At 36.9% G+C, this 23,300-nt stretch overlaps 1 protein-coding gene across 5 annotated transcripts in view; it reads right to left on the reverse strand.

Annotated features, from left to right (window-relative positions):
• SGCE (sarcoglycan epsilon) overlaps nt 1-23,300 on the reverse strand; it is a 32,290-nt gene that overhangs the window by 4,881 nt on the left and 4,109 nt on the right. For 2 of the 5 annotated variants that reach the window (XM_050971495.1, XM_050971497.1), the window contains exons 2-10: nt 14,991-15,113; nt 12,213-12,370; nt 9,439-9,511; nt 8,421-8,619; nt 7,168-7,330; nt 3,855-4,066; nt 3,079-3,105; nt 2,183-2,371; nt 541-584 (exon numbers count right to left, since the gene is read on the reverse strand). In XM_050971495.1, the coding sequence (XP_050827452.1) occupies nt 541-584; nt 2,183-2,371; nt 3,079-3,105; nt 3,855-4,066; nt 7,168-7,330; nt 8,421-8,619; nt 9,439-9,511; nt 12,213-12,370; nt 14,991-15,113 (1,188 nt within the window). Of the gene's footprint in view, nt 1-540; nt 585-2,182; nt 2,372-3,078; nt 3,106-3,854; nt 4,067-7,167; nt 7,331-8,420; nt 8,620-9,438; nt 9,512-12,212; nt 12,371-14,990; nt 15,114-18,952; nt 19,058-23,300 lie in introns of all 5 variants that reach the window. The other 3 variants (XM_030234251.2, XM_050971496.1, XM_050971498.1) reach the window with 3 other exon arrangements.

Consider the following 23,300-nt stretch of genomic DNA (forward strand, 5'->3'; position numbering starts at 1 on the left):
GCCTTAGTCTAATGGGTCATTCCTAACCTCAGTCAGTACACCAGCATTTGTGAGAATGATACAAAAGTGATGACTACAACACAGGAAAACTGAAGCATAGATGTGCCTCACCACAGATTCCCCAGTATCAACACTTTGTCTAGTAACTGCAATAAAGAGCTCCTTCTTCAAAGCTTAACTAATATTGGTGGGAATCAGAAATTTACGTTTACTGTCAAATGTCAAAATCCAAGCCATGTAACTGCATTTGGGAATCTGGCTGTAGCTTCATGTAACAGAATTATTTATATGAGGTTTCTAAATTATCTGAACCAAATTCCAGCCGCTCATGCAGAATCCTGACATAGCATTTCTTGCTTGTTTAAACAATCCCATGCCAAAATTCTCACTGATGTATCAAAAAAAATTCTAGAATGACAATTCTGTAATACTTTACTCTATTTTGAAAATTACTTCCACTGTCCACAGACTGTATATATATTGACTAGTGTTTTCTCCACACTGGTCACTTAATAATTACAGTATTTTCTGAGTACTGACCTGCACTCTGCTGCTGTGGAATCTGAGTCTGATGTGGCAGGTTCCTATAAAAAACCATTTAATATCTTTAATGCTTCCATACAAAGTCTGAAGTGTATTATGATGAATGCTCAGTATTTACACTTCTTTTTTTTTTTTGTTTATGAAGCAATAATCTATTTTCACTATGCAAATATAGATGTCTAAAGGTTAGCCATGACCATGAAATAAAGACAATCAGTGCTAAAGTAATTATTGTCAGCTATGTTCAAAGGCTCAGACTTGGTGAAATGCCAGAGGCAACAAGAGTCACCACAGGTTTCTGAAGTTCAGCAAAGTTTGGTTTCTGTAAGTGAATATTCCATATTCCATGAATACAGCAAAGGTGACAGCATTTGCAATGTGGTTATTGGCTGTGGAATGAATGGTCAGCCACTTCTACGTGTCAGACCAGTTCACTTAACCAGGCAAAGCTGCATTTCTGTGCCCTGCTTAAGTGTCTATTTTAACAGCTACCAGATAGAGATGTTTTTACAGAAAGGAATTAAGGGGTACAATGTAGGTGAAGCAGATAAATACCCTATGTACAATTCAAGAAAGCTTTTGGTACAGGATTTGGCACCCCAGTCATAAAAACTGCCATTCTGAATAGAGAAGAAGCTGTAAAAGATGGGGCAGAGCACTTTGCAGCACTTGTACAAGGAATAATTTATACAGCTGTCCTTTCTGGAGAATTTAGCTTCTGGGACAGGGAGAAGAAAACACTCCTGCAGCATGGATCTACATTGTGAAGGGAATTTAGGACAAGCATGTGTAAATTAGGGCTTAGTTAGAGCTGGCACAGGACCAGTGCCACTGGGGCCATGCAGGTCTGCCAGCAGAGGAGGCACCAGCTGGAGCTGGTGTTACAGCACAGCACTGGAAAACACCAGCCACTTCTGAGACCACTGCTTCAGATCTGCTCAGCCCCAGGCACCTCAACCAAACCTTTCCAGAAATGCCTCTTTGCTACAGCTCTGTGGAGTTACCGGAATTAGAACATGTGCAAGCATTGGGGTCTGCCTCACTAGTTTCACTAAGTTACTGATAAATGAACGCTAAGGAACAGGAATTAATTCTTTTTCTGGTTTCTGTCTTGGAAAGAGAGTGGCAACAATGGAAACGGGAGAGAGCTATGAGCATTTTTCTTGGCAAGCCTGAATTTATTATCTGTGTAATGGAGAACGTTCTTTGGTCCAATGTCACTGTTTCAAACACAAATCATGTGTGACAGGTGCGTGACTAACCACTTACAAAGTCTGGATTTTCTGGTATAAAACTACCACAGATTTGTGTATGATATGGGTCAAGAGACAGGGTGTCTAAAATTGAACAGTTTTAATTGAATCCTCTGTCAAAAATAGTTTTTCTTCAAAACATGCAGAAATCTAACTGATCCATGCAAAGCGTCTTGCAAGCCTGCAGCCTCTTGCCAGCCATTTAATCTTATAACAGAAGGCCTTTCTTCCTGCTGAAAATGCAAACATCAGAGCAATCTTGAACTGGAGAGTCATTACTGAATCCTCCCACAATGAAGACATTTCGGAGGACAAGCACTAGGATCTACAGTGAGGTCAGGCAGCACAGTGGGCATTAAGAGCCAGAAGTGAGTGTGAGCACTTACTGCTGTGTCTGCATCAGAGGCATGCTGGTGTTGTCGTAGCTGTCCGTGTGCAGGGGCGGGACGATCTCGCCCGTCACGGGGTGGAACACGGGCAGCGTGGAGAGCGGCCACGCGATCTCTCTGTTCTTGGACATGTCACGAAGCTCTTTGGTTGATTTCTGTATAGCACTGTGGTGCACCAACTGGATGCTGTGTCAGAAGGAAATAAAATAGTGAATACATACTTTAAATGCTTTATCAAAACAAAGAGAAGTTTGCAATTATTATTATTATTATTAAAGTACAAAGACTTTGATGCATGCTACTGACTACAGTGCAACAATTACAACCTTCACATAGTTAAATTAATAAATATTTATTTTATTTTTTAAGGCAGTAATTATTCCATTAGATTTTTTCTGTCTGAATAGATATTTTCCATAAGATTCAAGACTGAGCAGTTTGTGGCTGATGTTCCATTTATTTGCTGCAATTTGGTTTCATTTTAATTTTGGTTAACTCCTTATTCTTGTGGTAGATTCAAAAAACTTGTAAATTAATTTTAAACCACTCCGTATTATAGGCACTGGATACCTTCCAGGATATTTCTTCTCCTGTTCGCTGCCTTTAAGAGACAGGCTGGGAAGTCCAACAGCCAGGAGTATTAATTGCATATTAACATATTTACTCTAACAGCACTATTTTATTTTGAATTACAGTCTTTAATTTCAAACCCTTTTTATTCTGGTCTTCTATCCTTGCCAAGACTGATTTAAAAGCAGCTTTCACATTTATGAATTAAACCATGAATTAGAGAGAATGAAAGAAGATTATGACACATATGTATGAAGCATGACGAGCTACTGAGAATGAAAATTAAATGGTAAAAGAAAAATAACAGGAAAGAAGACACTTACTCTGGTGTTTGCATGTTTCTCTTTTCCCTAAAAACAAAACAAAATTTATGAATTAAATAATAGCATTGATAGTTGGAACATTAATCTATCTGATGATGAAAACAGTACATGATGTAGAAATGCTGACAAGGTTATTGCTAAACGCAGCTTGGCAGCATTTGCAACGGGGTTTATGATGAGGCCATGATGGACGCACGTAGAGAGATGTGATAGTGGTGACAGACACACACAGACACACACACAGGGAAATGAAAAATGCAGGTTAAAGAACAAGCTTCTGGCTAAAAGAAATTCTGTGACAAAATGAAATTGTAGTTTGTGTAAGAAATGGCAGAAATCACGTTACTTGCTGCTTTCCTTTTATGTGTTTTTCTTTGATAATATGTCTAAAATCAGTTAATCTCCTTAACCAGGTTTATGTTATGAAAGTTAGCATTTTAGAAATTACTTAATATGCTCCTGAATCAATGATCCTTTATTAGTATTTTATTTGCTGAAGGCATCTTGGAGAGCTGTGCATATGTTGAAATTTTGGGAAGTTTTGTGCATATGTTGAGTATTTTAGCCCTTTCTAGAACAACTAAAGGCCCTACATCCACTTGCTTGGAAATCAGTGCATGTGCTTAAGCGTCAAATAGTTTAGTATTACAAGCAGATACTTTTTGGCCTGTTTTAAATGTTTATGAACTGAATGGAGATATTCTAACAGATAACCTTCTATGCATTATAATCTCAGAAAAATCAAGAGTTACTTATTAGCACGTTCAAGTACTCACACTCCTTCCCGTCGGCAGCACATGATATAGGCAAGTATTAGAAAAAGCACCAGTGCTATTGCCGAGGGCACTGCCAGTGTAATTAGGAAATCCGAGTAATAGTCTCTGCTTTTCAGTGTATCAGAAGGTGGCTTGTATTCTCCACCATCAGGTAATATTCCCTCTCCTCGAATCACTTCCTGAAAGGTGGAAACTTGTTTTGTATTGTCAACCTAATACCCAGGAAAAAAAAAAGAAGAAAAAAAGACTATTAAATAACACAGTAACATAATGTAAAAACAGACAGGTATTTAACTAACCATAACATATAAAAAAGATCCATATTACTCGTTTTACAAATTCTATACAATTTAATCCAACCACTTTTTTTAAATAATAGAAACTTACATTTTATGAAGCTTCTGATCAGTGTGATAAGTAATGTTATAATATTACTACTCTCTTTTGTGCCTAGCAGAGATACCATGTCTTTTAAAGATTAATTTTAAGCACACATATCTCACACAAACAGTATTTGAGTACAGATTCGGTAAACATCTTTAGTGCAAACTAATTAACTGGTTCTGATTTCTTTTTGATTAATTAATCTATTTCTTACTAGTCTTCCTAAATGACAATACTGTCCTCTCCTGTATAAAGATGTCAAAAATGAAGAGTCACATACCTACAATGTTCTTCCTCCTTCTTCTTCATATTACACTTTACATCCAGTGCTCAAAAAATCAAGAGCCATCAACTGAGCTGCCAAGGACAGCTCATTGTCTCCTTCACACAAATTCAAATTCAATTAGCCTCCAAAAGCTGCATTCCTGGTCACAATTTTTGTGTGTGTTTGTCTGTCTAGAAATACAAACTTGTTTTGCTGCTAAATTTCCTATTGCTTTTGACTGCCATTCCCAGATGCCCTAATTTTCTGCATCCATTTTTTGTTATCTTCAGTGAGATGTTATTGTTAAATTTTATCAGTGCTAGCTCTAAAATCATTAAACTCCAGATCATTAATACAAATAAAACATATTTGCTTACATGCTTGACCTTTTGTGTGACTTTTCATTGAGAAATCTTCCAAATGATGGTCACTTCTTTATCACTTACACTTCAAGTCATAAAATGCTGTATTACAGCTTAGGCAATGGGTGAAGAGATATTTATGAAATTCCAGAAATCCTGCTGAGCCTCAAATGTGTGTGCGCGCACACACACACACACACATGTAAGTGTTTGTTTAACAAAAATTGATGCATTCTCTGCTCATTAATTACAGAGTGTCTCCTATGTTAGGTACACTGAGTTCCACCTGGCTGCTTAGCTGAATTTCATACCCTAAGAGTGCACAAAAAATATGTACTTATTGGTGTGACTGACAGAGGTCCATACACAATGTGAGAACAAGCTGTCAGAGAGCAGCTTCAAGTGGAGGATTTATTACATTGCCCATCCTTGCAGAATGTGGAACCCCAAACTTACATCCACTCTTTGACTGGGTGCTAACTGCTAACTCTATTTTCTATCACTTGTTTAAATTGTGGATATGGGAAACAGAGCTCAACTCCCTCCCAGCCCATAGGTCTGGGGAGAATTCCTGTCTTTCAGCCTGCCTTGTGAAAAGCAGACTGTGATTAGATGGAGGGAAGCTTGGCTCCCTTTTCCCTTTGATGCAGCAGGTTACAGCAGAATTGCTGCTGGCAACAGCAAACACCCCTAAGACAGTTTAAATTCAGTTACTGTGGCACACGGCCAAAACAAGTGCTGAATTCCAGAAGGCTGTGTTATAGCTGCTACAAAAAATAATACTTCTCTGAAAGCCTGTTCCTGTTACACATCCCAGGGTGATCTCTGCTTTTCTCAAACCAGCATGACAATGCTGCTTCATGATTAGTTTATGAGCCACTGCCACTATCAGGAATTTTTCTTCTGAAGAAGTACTCCTGACCAGCCTATTTTCCTTCTGCATGGGCACAGCTGACTGTTCTTGCATTACTGCACAATCCCTCTGCTGCTTATTTTAAAATTCATCCTTTTTTCCAAGACTGTTTCTCCAATTTCTCAAGACCTTTCTGTCCTTCAATGCACCTGCAGATCCTTTCACTTTCATGGGGAACTACAAATTTAATTTAATAAGCACATTCCATCATCCAGCTATTAATGAGGAATAGCCAGGAATTATTATGAATTCTGCTATGATTATGGCTACCAACCAGCTCTTCCTAGCTTCACCTAGGCCATGTTCCTGAGCTTGCTTGTGAGATGGTATCAAAAAACCTTACCAAGAAGGAATGGTGCTGCTTTGCCTTGGTTCTACTTCTTCGTTGCAGAAGGAAATGGAAGACTTGACATAGTTTGTTCTTGCCAAAGACCACCTGCCTTCTGCTATTTTTCAGGTGCTGGTAAGTATTACTGTATACACTTGGGTCTTTTAAAATTTCTCAACAGAAAGCCAATAAAAGCAAATAATCTGGGTATTCTTTTGAAACAAGTATTTTCCAACCTTCTAGAACCTTTCCTAATTTACAGTGTATACAAAAGACTGGAAGTTATCCAATCAATTTTGTGTATGAATAGCTTTCCTTATACTCAATAAGTTTTTTTCCATCCAGTGTTTAATATCTCCCTTTCATCTTCCTCCTGGGTAAGTCTGAAGCAGCTCAACAACCATCTAAGTTTATCTGCAACATTCTCTTCCAATACCGCATCATTTCTTGAATTTCCTTACAGGAACTTAAAAAACCCCAACCTTAAAAAGCCTCTCTGGGAATTATTCTCCTTTCATAGCAAATAGTCTAATGTTTGGTTATCTTTTTTCTTGCATTTGACTGAGAAGAATGTTCCAATTTATCATTTAAGTAGTTAGCATTACTTTCATTCCTTTTTCTATTTAATTTTTAACATAAAATATGTTTTAGACATTTTTCAGAAACAGCTTTTTAACAGCATAGAATTAATTGGTCAGTGTAGAATCGGAATCTGAAAAAACAGGTATGTATGCACACACTTTTTAGAGAAGTGTAACTAGCAGCATTCTGAATTACAGAATACACCTCTCATTATTTTTACTTTTTTAAGTCTTGGAGTTCTCTGGCCATTTGTAGAATTCACTGCTAGTGAAAACAAATACAGTGATTTCACTGGGGCTCAACTCTAACAGAATTTAGCCTATGTAGCAAAAACCTTTCACAATATTAAGAGTGTCTGCTAGGTGGAAAAAATATCAGTCACAATGAAGTGGAATTGGCAACGTTGTCTGACCAGACTGGCAAAACTCTTACCTGTACTTATACAAACATCACTTTTATGCAATAATAAAATAACTCACCAGAGAGATTTTACACCAGTCAATATGGAATTGAGTACGAAATTTTTTATCACAGGTTATTACAGGCTCCATTTCTTGACTGCACCTCAGCTGATTTTGTGGGTTTTCCACTTCTCGTAAACACGAAGAGAATGGAACATCTGCCCCAACCATCACATACACACTGCAGAAAGAGATGAGTGACAGACCAGCAGGATGTCTCACAAATCCCCAAAGGACAATGATGTACTCTTCCAAATATTATTGCTGTACACAGTAACATTCAGCTGTTACTTAAAGATTGAAATTACTTTTTAAAATAATTTTCCTTCATAGTATACTTTTTTCTCTTTAAGCATACAAGTAACAGACTCAAATCAAAACAACTTTCCTAGCTGCTTATTACAACATATTCTGGTGTGCTTGTTAATATAAATGTTGCAATACCATCAGTTGTGCCAATTTGTATGAAGTCAAAGAGCTCCAAGTGTGGCTTCCTCATGTAAGTAAATCAGTACTATTTTTGATAATTACATTAAAATCACATTGTTTTGTTTTAAGGAAATCTATTTAACTCCAAAATATCTAAAATTATCTAAAAATACCTAGGCATCTTCACTTTCACCAGGGAAAAGCACTGTCAGAACCATATTTGAAAAAACTGAATCCTTACTAGTTTCCTGTTAAATAGTGTTCAGAACAGTATTAATGGTTACAAATCACAACTGGAACCAGTCCATTCCAGCAGTTTGCACTCAGTAACCTGAGCTCCCCAGACACCTTACGACTTTCAGAAGAAAGCCAACAGTGCTCTTGAATCACATAACTAACTCACTTAGTGAGAACAGCTAAAAATTACACTGTTATATGGAAACTGCTCTCAAAAATTGAAGTGTCTCTGCTCTATCATAACTTGCTTCAAAATTTTGAGTTTAATGAATTGGGACTGGTTAAAAGCATGCCAAGTGACTGCTCAGAAGCAAAACTGGGATTACAAAAAAACCCATATTTACTACCAACTCATTTATAATTAATGGAATTTATTAGTATTCCTTGGATTATAACATCCATATATAAGAACTGTGCCCTGTTGTAGTATATCTAACACAATAAATTCATAAATGGGGCTCAGAACAGGAGTGAACTTTTCATATCTAATTCCAAAACATAAAACAGCAATTGCAAAGTATCTAGAAAACTTGAAAAAATATTAGGCTTCTGGGTAACAAAAGAAAAAAAAGTGAAGCAAAAACATCATACTGACACATGCTTACCCCTCTTTCATGTCATTAATGGGAAGTGGAACTCTCCCTCCCCTGTCAAGGGCTGAAGTAATGTTTATGGCATTCAGGCGTTCTGGCTGCCATACATTTTTCACTGCTCCGAGGAAGTCACCCAGAACTTCACTTGCCAGCATTTCTTCTACATTCATATTCCTTATGAAGAATTCCGCTTGATACGGTAAAGGAAAATCTACTCGTGATGAAAAAGAGTGTTGCATTAAGCAAAGGTTCCATAAACCCAAAAATAAATCTTCAAAATATCTGGAGTAATGATGAATGCAATACTACTTTAAGATTGATTCACCTTTCCAAAAATCCTGTGTTTGAATTAGCTAATTTTGAATCTACTGTGATTATGTTAAATTCAATAGAGAATACCATTAGCTGTTACTTGAGCTGAAAACCTTCAGTTATTTATAAAACAACAGGGAAGAAGCAGACTAGGGGAAAAGAGTCTCAGTTGCTAAAACTTCATTAAACAGATATAATTACATTCATGCTAACTTGGGGATCAAAACCAATCTGCAGCAACAATGGATTCTAGCTCTTCACACTCCAGAAGGTAAATGTGACAGAGAACTAATTTTAAGGTCCAAATGTCTATATATGCCATAACCTGCTGTTTTCTGACTCTGCCTACACAATTGTTCATCGCATAAAATACACACAGAACTAAGAAAACTAAATAACATGCAGAGAGTGAAATCCTTCATGTAAGGCCCCTTTGAAAAGACAAGGGAAATTTCGAATTAGAAGTTTAATGAAAAACAAAGATGCAAACATTTTAGTGTGAGGGGGAAAAAAACCACTCCTGAATGACAGAAATAATCTGGATTAAAAAATCAGAATTAATTAAAGCAGGAGAAATTCTCTTACTTCTCGCCTGTGCCTCTGTGTTTAGTTTGAACACCAGACAACTATTTTACAGTATTTCTCTTCAAAAGCAGGAGCTCATAAGAGAGTTTTGCTGATTCAGTTAAAAATACAACCAGCTATTATCTGTACATACCTTCTGCTGACATTATATTAATGATCAAATTGTGTCTCGCTGTTTCAAAGGTACGCCTGTTATACGCAGTGATCTAGAGTGAAAAAGATTACAGAACAATGCAAAAATGAAAATTATATAAATGAAACATCAGTGAAAGTTAAATTGATAACTTGGAAATACTTATCAGTTTTAAGTACTTTGCCTCCTTATTTTAAAACCTATGAAAACATTAATTCACTAATATAAAATTTGAAAGGTAAGGTCAATTTATTTAATGCAAGATATTGGAATTTTCTTGGCCAGTCTATAGCCAAATAAAATTAATGAATATGTGAAAATAATATATTTTGATCCTAATAGAAGTGTTCTGCCATACATGTGTATTTCTTCTGTTCTGTTATCTCTAAGAACCACCATAAGGACAGATTGGTTTCTCCATTTCCCCATGCAGCCTTCAATCCCCATCTCCATCAATACTGTAAGATCTAAATCCATCAATAGCTCCAAGGAAATAAACTACATGGACAGGTTTTTTGAAGGAAAAAGTGTTGTGATGCCAGGAATTCTCATCTTTGGGACTGCTATTTAGTTTTAGCTCTGGTCCCAGTGAAGTCTCACTCCATGAATGGATTCAAAATAATGCTCCAATAAAAGTAGTTTTAAAAAAAATCCTGGAATCTGTAGGGGAAGTGAAAACTAGAAGGTAGATGAAACATTTGTGAGTCTAATCTTTTGAAACATAAATCTTCACGAATAAAATAAGCAAGGATACTAATCTAAAACTTAAAATATCTAGGATACCTGAAATGCATGCAAGTGGTTACTTCTCAATGGTGACTGTACTCCAAGGCTGTACTATGATTAAGTGAACATTCATAAGAAATACAGAACAAGGCTGGCTATCAGTATAATTATGTATTATCTTCTCTATCTTTTTTATCCTTGCAAGGTGATAAAGCTTTCATGAAATAAACTGAAAAAAACTAATTTTCTTTCTGATTTTAGACTTCACTCATTTCAAGAGCAAAGGAGAGGCAGAGGAGTGACAATAATGACAGAACTATGTTGCTTCTCAGCAAACAGAGCCACAAACCACTGTGCCACTGGCTAATAAATAAAAAAAGGTAACAGATGTTGCACTTCTTTTATAGGATTTGAATGAAAAGGAAAAATGCTGTGGAGTAACTACTGCAGATTGGTTTAAGTGGAGAGGGAAAAGCTTACAATCAGATCTCATGTAACGTTACAATTTCATTATAAAATTAACAGAAAGTAAATTTGAGATTTCTCTAGTCCTAATTCTGCTAATTTTTCAAAGGGTTTCTTCAGCAGCTGAACCACTAGTACCCAAAAAAATCAACCCCCCAGTCATTCAAGCTCTGTACAGGAGCAGAGCAGTACCACTGTGAGCCTGCACTCCAGCAGTGGGAGCTGCCAGCATAGCCCACACACCACAGGCAGGCGTGACAGAGATTGCCTCTGTCCTGAATATTCTTTCAGACACAAACTGTCCTTGCACAGCTTTCAAAGGAGCTTGAGCTCAGAATGTTACCTGCTCTACTGCAGTGCTATGCATAATGCTAGGCTCTCCTAATCATGAGGTCTCCTCTAGTTAAGTGAGCTCCCCATGACATCCCCTCAGGAATTATAACATGATGGAATTTACATTCAGGCCAGGAATATGCAATCACTCCTCTCAGAGGGCACTAGGAAGAGGATCAAATGCCATCTGCCCTCCTCATACGCCACAAAATTAATTCAAAAGCCACATCTAAGACTGGTACTGCAAGGAATTTATTTGGACGCTAGGCATGATTTACTTCAAATATGGCTTGAGGTCATGCTTAGAATGGAGGTCTTGATAAAGATCCTAGAATCTAAAAACTGCCATTTTTTTTAAATGTCATGCCATTTAAAAACTGCCAATTTCAAAAAATGGTTTCCTCTAAATAAAACTAAGCAAAGCCTGCAAGAACTTCTGCACATGATCAATTCTCAGATGGTATTAGTCCTACTGAAATCAAAACAGAATCATGAGTACAAAATTTAACATGGATGAAACTATCTGCAGTATAACAACATTCAGAGCTATCATTCTTGAGGAAGAAAAACCACATCAAATGCAATTTAGAAAAAAAACCACTCATCAAGTGTTTCAGACAAATATACTGCTGAAGCAGCAAAATTGCTGGAGCAAGTTATTGTGCAGATTTCTTAACACTGTGAACCACACAGTGCCTGATTCAGTCTACTATCTATGAAACATATGGTAGAAAATATTGTCCCTTTTCCCTTTTGAATTGCTGCTCAATGAATAATTAGTGCTTTAAAACATTTGAATAGCTAACTCTCAAAAATATAGTTTTGTCATTGTTACACTCATATGAATTAAATTCATAAAAGTGCTAAATAAAATAAAATAAATATCAATAAATATGAATAATGAATGGGGGGGGGAATATTTAATGAAAAATAATTGAAAAGACCTCAAAACAATCAAACCAAAAACCCCAATCAAACAAGCAAAAAAACCCCACAACTGCTTATTGGCTGAACACTTTCATCTAGTGGGGAAAAGTCTGACCCATATTTAGGTTGAATGTTACAAAGTTATGATTAAGTTATTCTTCAAGTACAGTTGCTTACAAAGTCTTTTTTTGCTCTGTATTTTGAATAAAACTTGAATATGAAATAGCAATTAACTCTTCAAAACCAAAGGGGAACTTGTTGACAGTTTTGAACCTTACACTCTAAACCAAAATACATATTTTTGAACTTTCAAAAGCAAATACCTCAATGATGGTTGGCTTGCCCACATTTTCTACAGTTGGTGAGCCATACAGCACTCCATCACTGTACGGTGTCCTTTGTATATAGCGCAGCCACCCAGGTCTGTCAGGGTAACCCATTAAATTGGTATTAAACGTTATAGGATCATTACTTATTTCACCTAGATAAGAGAAATTATATTAGAATATTTACAAGAAAATGTTAAATGCTTTGATTTTAATTTTTCAACTAGGAAATCACATTCTGCTTTCACTTGCTTTCTGAACTTTTCTAAGAAGAAAAAAAAAATTTTGCTAACCTTTACCGTATCAGAAACAAGTGAACTATTACTTAGCACTTCTAGGTATTAATGAATTCATATCTGGAAAGTGTAACCAACTGCAGACATAATGTGCAGGTACATCCTAGAGTTCTGGCTAACTGAAAGCTTATGTTCACTAACTAGTGGGTCTGCTTTTAGAGCACAGTTCCACCTCAAATTGAAGCATCTAACCTCCTTACAGACAAAAGCACAAAAGTTTCAGTCCTTTAATTTCCCCTCCCAACTTACTTTTAATGATGTTTTTAATGATCCAGGTACTCAATGTACTGTAAAGAGTGGCTCTGTAATCAATAATGCCTGAAAGCTTCTGTTAGCATTAGGGCTCACATACAGGTATTTGGCACCAATAGTCTGGCAATCATTTTAATTTAGAGAACAAATTAATTAAAAAAAGGATCAAACATTCCTGTGAACTGGAGCCACTGATGGCTACTAAATACAGTGGTCCAGCTGTAAAAGCTCCTCAAGTCAAACCAGTACCTTGGTTCTTGTGGTTCTTATTGATGCTCTTATAGAAGTCAGGATTTTACTTCAGCTTATTTTAGCTTTGGTAAATGAGATCAGGCCTGAATACTACTGAATACTCACCACCAAGGCAGTGTCCAGCTGAGGCACAGAACTCAAGTCAAATCCATTCTGAGCCTGCACAGACACCTCTGCCCTGTGCTCCAACTTTGAGAGGGCAACAGCATTACAGGACAGGTGATGAAAGGAGATAGCATCCAGCCTGGCCCACAAAGCAGAAACCAAGCCCGGTGAAGAATGAACAGCTCTCATCTCCTCCAGAGAGGGACAAAGAAACTGAGGTGTGTTGCCCAAGGGTCACTAGTCTTTAGGTATACATTTCCACATCTGGTTGAGTAAAATGAACCAGAACCAGACGTGTTAAACCAGCACGTGGGTGTAACACAACTTCCCTCACAATTCTCTCACGACATTCCAGTAATCTGATCTGTTGCAGTCAGAATCACAGAATTCGGAATTACTGAATATTCTGAGTTGGAAGGGACCCACAAGGATCATGGAGTCCAACTCTTAAGTGAATGACACATACAGAGCTTGAACCCACAGCCTGGCATTACCAGCACCCTGCTCTAAACAAATTCAGCACCACAAATGATTTGAGGAAAATTCTGAAAGCGACCTGTGAGACATTCTGGTTTGCCCTTCCTTCATTAAGGTAGGCCTTAATGAAGGAAGGGCAAACCAGAATGTCTCACAGGTCAACAATGTCTGGTTTGCCCTTCCTTAATGAAGGAAGGGCAACCAGACATTCTGGTTTGCCCTTCCTTCATTAAGGTAGGCCATGGCAATGATCCAGCTCAGCAGACAAAAATAAGAGTACCATGACAACACACAGTGAATTACTGACATAATCCCAATTGTCTGTGGGAACAGACAGTTTTCAAAGGATCTGAAACCAGATTCCTATTGCCTTGGAATCACATGAATGTCAAGAGGCTGCAGCTGTAGGACAATCCATCATTAGTAAAATTTCCAAGCTCCTTCCACCTATGTGCCTAAACTGAGAGAAAACTGGAACAGAGGCAAACTTCACTCTGCCAGTCACCATGGCATAAATGAAGACTCAGGTATCCGTGTCAGGAAAAAAACCCATTTTACAAAGAGATTAAATTTTGAAAACATTTGCGCTTACTCATGTTTACTCAAAATTTAACCAATGCTAACAGAAGCTTATTTTTTCTTTAAAGTGGGTCTTAGTAACAGCACTCCCAAATAAATTCAAAAGTTTATTAATGAAGCAAGCTTTGATTATGTGTGCACTGTACATAGGTTTTTCCTATTCTCCTGTTATGGGAAAATAATCATATTTATATAAGCTGGATACATTTATTCCTTTTCACTGTTGATAAGCATGTGTGGCTGAATGCTCTCTCTCTTCCCACCCCTACCAGACTGCTTACACATATTCTAACCTGTGGTGACCAGTCTTTTAGCTTTAGTGTATGGCAAAACCATACTTAGGAAATCACAGCTCCTTGTCTAAAACCAATCTGCTTATTAACATTAAACTGTTCCTAAATATAGGAAGAAGGCTGAAGCCAAAGGACTATTTTTAAAAATGAAAGAAAACAGTATTATGAAGTCTCATATTCAATTTAATCTTCTATTTTGTCATATATTTACTATATGCTTCCAAATTGCTCCTTCATGTAGCCCGATACATACTAGGTCTCAAACAACGACCAGATAAATAACATTTTTAACAGATATAAATTTCCACAATTTCATATTTAATGCAAAAGTGATGAAACTAGAATATTTTTGAAGTGTAGGACTACACATTCATTTCATTTGAAGATATTCAATAGAAACTAAAACCTGTCTTGTTTATCTTATATGTTGAACCACAAGGTATGCTAAATAGACATCAATTTTTTATAACAATATTTTTTCTGTATCTGCATATAATGTGGAAGATCTAAGCATCTCATACCAGGCTTTGGGTAAGGAGGGAATTCCCCCTTAAAGTACTCTCTCTCCAAAACATGAACAAACAGAACTCCAGCAGAAGGGTATACATTCCGATCAGAGTGCACCTTAGACAGAATTGTGTAGACTGAAAAGCAGAAGGAGAGATAAGAGACAGAAAAAAGGCAAAAATGAGACATGCTCTAGGTAACTTCATGCAATTCAACAGCAATGCAGGCATCTGGGAGAAGGACAACAACAAATATTAGGCATCTGTTAATAAGATTTTTAAAAGGTTACATAGATTTAACAGAACACAGAGCAAACCTTCTCTTTCCCCAACAGGATCCTTTCCAAGACTGCAATAAACAAAACTGCCTATGTCAAGATTACAAAGTTGTATAAACTCTTTATTTTTATAGTAATAAAAAAAATGAGGAAGGCTATTGTAATTTTATGGTTGGTTTATTTTTAATATTACATTAATAAAATTACATTAATTACACAATCATGTTTTCCTGATATTTTACATAGAGAAAGCAACAGAGGAATACAGAGGAACCTTACCAATTGACAGCTGTCACTCCTCACTGAACAGAAATGGCAGATTTTTCACTTCTTGTGCAGAAAAGGACATAGCAATTCACTTCAGCTGATTTCTATGAGTTCTTAAAGCTAGACTTTCTCAGACCACCAGGGTAAAATACAACTCAAACTTTGGTTAGAGAGCTCTTTACTGAAGATGTTGGGCTTGTATTGAAGGATAAAACAAAAGGACAAGGGTATTTATAGGTCAGTCAGATGAAACTGATTCCAAAAAAAAGTGAGGCCATGTTTTACGGGACTGAGAATCAAAAACTTCAAGAAAATTCAGAACAATCGGCATATGTAAAAGCAATAAGGTGGTTTTTATTTAGTACAAAATTTGCTGACAAGGGCATAGCTTGTTTAAGTATAAAACATTTGATGAAGAACTACATACACATTTTAATGAATTAGAAGAATGAAGAAATCATTACAATAAATTAGGCCACTTTATCAACAAGTTTCAAAATCTAAATATAAACAGAGAATACTGATTTAATAGGTGTTTCTCAAGGTGTCTTAATGATTGCAGCTTGTATTACTACTTTTATTACTACTGAATTTTAATTTAATGCCCTGAAAGAATTGATCACTGCTAATAGATTTTGTCAGTGAAATGAAGATTACAAAAGTAGGAGATATAGATGGTAAGCCACAGACAACCACACTCAGCTACCAGCCTTGCTTCACAAGCTGGAAGAAACTTCATGAAGAATCATATCTCCAAAAGCAAATTATAGGCCATACAGCCTGGAGGTACTGTCGCTGGGAAGACAGACTCCAAAAGACACTTCAGAGACATTGTAACAACCTGATAGGAATAAACTTGTAAATCCCAGAGGTGATAATTTCAACCTTGGATCAATAAGCAGGACACATTTGAAATGTGGATAAAGCTCCTGTAATTCTTCAATGCTGGTGTAATTTTTTAATCTTGGTATATTTTCTCCAGCCTTATAATTATACCAACTTTCTTACTTGAGATCTGCTTAAAAAGGCACCATTAATTAGGCATTAATCACAGGCATTCCAACCCTCGCACCACGTACTCTGAGTGGAATCTCTCTCACCTAATTTTAGATGCCTACAGAAACAACATCCAACACTAAGTTAGTCAGGCTCCTTTTATAGTCAGTGTAGAAGAAACAGATGCTTCTAGGGGTTGATTTATTTGATTTCTCCTGTAAAGTGAGATGAACCATGTCCTAGATTCCACACTACACTGACTAGATCTCCATGGACTGCAGAGGCATCTGAGAGGAGATGCAGACATCTGTAACTGTAGACCTCCACATTTACATACTCCCTGCTCTTGAAGCTTAATGTTGCAGAATGTATAGCTCTGGATATACAACTGATCACATTCCATAGCATTTGCTTTTCCCCATATTTGAAAACCACTTTTAACACAGTACTGAACAGAGCACCTTTCTAATAAGTGACAAAGTCACCTTTCTATCTTAGTGAGAAAATTTAAATTATCCTGAAATTTAAATTATTACTATTCTTTGTGGTTAATAAAACAGTTAATGAAAATTACACTATGTAGACTTAAGTACAGTAAGATCGTTGATTTACTTACTTAAAATTAGTAAATTATTATCCAAAAACCTCTGTGCACAATTCTGTGAATAAGCCGTAAATAGCACAAGGAAATGAACTAATTTGCTTTAAAATATTTTCAAGAAAAGCTGAAAAAGTAACATTAATAGAACAGAAGAGCTGACAAAAATATGGTGGCTGGCTGAAGGTGCATCAAATAGCTAGAAAAGTTCATTTATCCATTTCTGATGCTTTTCCTCTACAATGAAAATCCATTTCAAACAGGAAGTAGAGTGAAAAAGAAATGTGCATTTTTTTCTCAGTAAGCAATTCTTTCAGGAAGAAACAGGCATAATAGAATCAGCGGTTACTGAAAAAAACCCATATAACACTTATTTTGTCTGCTATAGGAAACCTATTACCACCACTAAATGCCTGCCCATTCCTAGCAATGAGACATTCCCTGCTGCTGAAATAAGTAAACCAGTAAGGATTTGATGCAGATATAAATAAATAAAACATTTATCTTGGTGGAAGTCTAGAAACATCTCTCAGAAGGAGAAATCCTAGAAACCTGTTTTATCTTGTAATGACAAACACATCATGACACAAGTATGGTGATTAAAAACTCAGAAGTTTTTGCCCTCCTTGTCAGAGATGCCCTTCTTGTTTCCCCCCCCAAGAAGTTTATTTAAAACCAGAAGGAAAATAATGAGTCTTCAGTCTTTTACAGCTATCATTAGCTTTTCAATAATGAAACAAGTGAAATGCTACTTTCTTCATGAGCTTTTAAAACCCATGATTTTCATGAGACAGACTGGAGGTGAACACGTAATCATCCTCTTGGGTGATCTAGGGATGAAACTGAATATACTTAACAAATAGATACTGATCTAATACAGCAGACTGCCAGCTGTGAATTGTCTGGGCAAATTCCCTGTGGTAGACAAAAGTCTCAGGGACTGTGAAAAGCTTCTGTAAACCTAATCATGGGAAACTAAAAATCTTCATTACTTAGGAACACATCAGATCCCTACTAGAATCGGCTACCTTGACAGCACTGCTTTCCTCTCTCTTTCTTGTTTCCAGATTGCTTGGAGGACTTTCTGTAGATCCCTAGATCTCCTTATAGGTCTTGAATACAGGCAGGAATTCAGACAGGATTTTATTAGCCTGCAGCCCAGGGCCTGTTACCAGAAACAGAAAACCCCCATCTCCAGAAATTTCAGAAGTTTCACCATGTTGGTTTCAGCCTCTATGTTGATGATCCTCAGGAAATAATTCACCTGGAAGTTTTTTTGGGTGTTTTTTTTTTTTCCTAGAAATTTCAACTGGTTCTCTCCCCACTGATATTTAGCAGATGATGAACAATCCCAAAAATAACTTGATCTGGAGGCCAATCCAGATTGCCTGCCTAGAGATGAGCAATCAGCGCAAAACTTCTTCTCAGCCAGTGTGCACTAGCTACCGTATTTGATGTGTACTGGCATAAATGACAGTAAAACAGTCTTTTTACATTCATGTGTGAGAAGACTTTTTAAATTGTTACAGAGAAGTTATTGTATTAAGCAAACTGCAAAGGTATCTTCAAGCAACCAGCCATGATAAGAAAATGTGCAGTATTAGGTATAATCACAGCCATTATTTCAAGCAAAGCTACAGGAAAAGTCAGGGAAGACTAACAAAAACACACAGGTCTGTGAATATTTGAAGAATGAAGAAATGTAAAGTTGTCCAAATTACTTACCTTAAAAAAGCACCCTACTCCTAAAACAAGGACATGACTGGAAAAGCAAGAGTAATATTAAAAGCAGGTTTGCTTGAACCAACAGGGTATTTAAATTTACAACCTAAACTCACCATTCTTCTGAACAGCCTTTATTCTGCTGATAACATAACTGTGGGCTCGCTTAGTCGTCCAGTTAACAGTTCCATTATTGCCATCAGCAGAGCTTAGCAAAATAGCTTTTCACAATAAAATAAATGCAAAAAAAAAAAAAAATTAGTCAGATCAACAGACTGCCACAACCAATCTGATCAGATGGGATCAGACACCTTCTACATCATGTTTTGGTTTTAGTCAAAATTTAGGAATCACAGGTCAAAAATCAGAGGTGTTTGGTTTGAGCATATAAATATATAATAATGTTTCTGACAATCATCTTTTTGACACCCATTTTTCCAAAAAAGCTACGTCTACACCAAATACTTAAACCTCTGCAGACACTTCTGCTGACATAATTGTACGGATAACAAAGATGAAGAAGAGCAATCTCTAATAAATATTTTTGCACTAACAAAACCTCACATGCAGGCAAAAATATACAAAGTAGCTTTCACTGGAGTGGTATATTTTGGTCAAAGTAGGAAAATTAAAGTAAGCAAGCTTTACTTTTATAGTGATGCTTATATAAAGACACATGGGGCTGACTGCCTTGCAGGCATAACCAATAATCAATTTTGAAAAAAGAACCCATTAAAATGGCTGCTTACATCCTACACAACTAGAACACAGCCTGAAATCAGCTGGATACATGCAGCTGAAGGTGGAAACTTTAAATGCAGTGAGCAAATGATTACTGGGGACAGAAAGCAGCTGTGGAGCTGACAGAAAGATTCCATCTCACAGCAGCAGAGGTGCCTGAGAAAGCTCCCTCCTCACTTCCCACTTTTTGTTCCTGCTCTTCTGTGATGAATAATAGGTATGCCAGCTGTACAGTTACATGCCAGCTGAAATTGCAGAGGGAAGGAACTGCAGTCAGATGCTAGGAAAGGGAAAGTGGCCATAATGAGTAGGTATTTTTGTTTTGAAATAGTTTGGGAGTGAGAACTCATGTCAAACCCTGAATCAAAAATAGTTTTGGACTAGCATCTTAATTTCTTTGTAAAAACAGCAATACCAGAAACATCAAGGAGCAGTACTTGTGTACAGATACACCAGTCTGCAGGAAGAAATGAGCACTTATTGGAAAACATGCACAGTACATGAAAGAAGCCTAAACATCTGTGGAAACTTCTGACCTGTTACACCAGGCAGCTATTAAATTAGTGAAAAGTCATTCTTCAAACAGAATTCAGGAGGTCAAACAGATCTGGCTTAAGCAGTAATAAAGACACACCATACTCAATCTACACATGTAAGACATATCAATTATTAATAATTTACATAAAACATCTAAAAATGAATTGAGGATGAAGTGTAATAAAAAACAAAATTTTAATGCACTTTTAATTTGACTTATTTATTAAATTTAATAATTTGATTAATGCAATAATTACCATACCAACACAATAACACTTCTAGCAACTTTTACCCTGCTGAAATGATCTGCATATATTGCAAGTATAACATCCTAGGAATAAAATTTAGTAGTGCATAGGACTTTGTGTAAATTTTAGCAATTCTTGAAAACTCAAGATATTCCTAAAAAAATCAAATAGAGTTGCTCCATTATTCCAACAGGATGAGCTGGGCAATCAGAGGCTTGTCAGCTACAAACCAGCACCAGTACCAGACAAAATAATTAATACAAGATTAGATAACTGAATCATTAAATGGAGAATAGTATTAGAGTTGTCAAAATTATTACACTTATCACAGTCCTTATTTAATCTTTATTAAGGATTTAATGCCTTTTTTTTGACACTTTTGGTGAGCCCACAAGTTTTTCCTGATAAAGACAGCAATAGTGACATTACCCTTAGCTATACAGCTTGTCACTTATCACTTCAATTGAAAAAGTAGATACTAAATCATTTTAGCATATTTAAATGCATTTAAAAAACAGAAAAAAATAAAGACAAGTTCCACATTGTGTTTTTCTATATAAATGGTTAATAAGTGTCTTACATTTGGGTTCCAAGTTGTGCTAGGTTTGGCTGTGTGGATTGAAGAAGTCACCTGTCTACCTCTCTATGCTATGCTGCATTTCGCAGGGGAACTGGAAAAGCAACCAGTATGCCTGTTCTCAGATCCTAGTTTATAGTGTGATGTTTTCATATACATCACTACTGATTTGATTTCAAATGACAGATGTGAAAAGCAAGAGAATAGGGCTGCTAAAAAGTCAATTTGTTATACGACCTTTCTAGTGGGTCTCACAAAGTTTTGGCATTAGTCTAATGTAACTGGGGTGGAGGGAAGAGAAGCAGGATAGAGACGGAGATGGGGAGGGAGACAAAGAATGACTTGTATGTATAAAATATACTGATTTACTGAATTTGCAAGTAAAAACAAAGGCTAGCACACTGACAAATAATAGAGATGACAGAACAGTCTGCATTGTCTGTGAAAAGGTGATCAGTGATGTGCAGTTCAATGGAATAAAATGTAACTGCACAGCAGGAACAAAGGCATCAGCATGCCAAACACATGCTGTGAGCACACAATTCAGAGATGCTCAGCTTGGGTAACAACCTAGAAAGTCAGGTTGAACAGAGCTTTCACCAGAACACTGGCTAGAACAGCTGACATGTAAACAGCAACATCAAGAAGGAACAGGCAGACTTTTTTTTGTACTTGACACAGATATGATCACTGTTCAAATGCTGTGTCTAGCAGAGCCTTGAAGAAGCAACTGTCAACATAAGGAAGGCTCCGGGAAGATCTGAATATGATTAAAAGATGACAAAAGAAACCTTATACTACAGAATGCAGGGATTCAAACTATGCATTTTATCAAAGAGATAGTTTAGAATTAATTTAATCAGCCTTGTACTCACGATGAAAAGAATGTTAATAGTGTCAGGCTCTTCAGTCTGTTACACATGTTGCCACAGTTGCTGGAGAAGCCATCACTGCCTTCCATAGGAGCAATTCATAGCCTGTGCCTGGGACTTGAACATGACCAGGTGAAGCATATCACATTTTTTTCCTTTCTCCAATTTTGTTTTCTTTAAATTATTCTTTAATTATAATTGTGTTGGTTATAAATAAGTCATATTATATTAATTTATACTTTTTTTTCCCCTTTTAAAAGTATATTTGCATAATATTCAAGAACTGAATGTTTAACAGAGTGGATACCCACAACAATTTCTGACCACATAACAATCAGAAAAGGACACAAGTATCATGGACCAAATTCACCTTCCCCATTCCTTTACTGCACTCTGACCTCCAAATAGTATCTTGTACCTCTGCCTATCCTTTTATTCCTTCTTTGAAGTAGGATCGCAAGCCCATCTCTCCTACTATTAAAGCAGCACAAAGCTCAAGCTACCAAACCCGGCCACTTCCCCTCTCTCCCATCTTCTCCGGGGACCAAACATAAACACATGCTTGCTACTTTGATACCACAGAGCAGGGCCTCTGGCCATGCTTACACTGCCCCTTACTCTCTTACAGCACAACCCCACTGCAAAAAGCTACCCTTGCACTCCTCTACTGCATATCCCATCTGCTCAGTCCTCCTTCCTCTGAATTCTGAGCTGGAAGTGCAGATTCATAGCACATTTTTCTGAAGGACTGCTGAGAACCACCCAGCAGAACAGTTAGAAACCAACACCATTAGTTGAAGTGAAACATCTGTGAAGAGAGAACCACCTGCAAGGTGCATAGCCCACAGCTGAAATCAGAGCTTGTAGCCAGGCAGTTACTGAGGATCCACTGGTGTCCACACTGGATACTTGCCCAGCTGGTCACATCATCCATTAAAGTAGGCAGAAGTTGTAGCATCCACCTACTCTCCCTTCTCTTCCAACTTCCATGCACTGTCCTCTTGCCTACTAACTAGTGCATGACAGAAATTTACTTAGAAGGGATTCTCTCAGCAGAAATTCACATTGAAAATGGATATGTTCAAACCATGTTCAACAGCTACTACCTAAGAAACAGGAATTAATTTGTATCAGTTCTCCATTGCAGACTGCTCAGGTCCCTCTACATTCAAACTGTTTAAAAGCTCAAATCAACCCCAGAAATATTTCATGGCTCTATTCTTATTAATCTTTGTTCAGTAGGCAATGGTTTTCCATCTGTTCCTGTGCTGTCCACTAATTACTGTAACATCTGAACAGTTCTCCTAAATCATTCAAGTAAAGTAACCAAATAAAGCATTTATCAGTCTCACTGTTACACTTCAGCACTTGCATTCATGGGAATGCTACAAATTAACTACTTGGAGAACAAAACCCTCATGATTTATTAACAGCAGCATTTACCCACCACCATTCTCCCTCCTACTGCAGGCCTGACAAGAGAACCAAA

The sequence above is a fragment of the Serinus canaria genome, chromosome 2, assembly GCF_022539315.1.
Source record: "Serinus canaria isolate serCan28SL12 chromosome 2, serCan2020, whole genome shotgun sequence".
NCBI lineage: Eukaryota > Metazoa > Chordata > Aves > Passeriformes > Fringillidae > Serinus > Serinus canaria.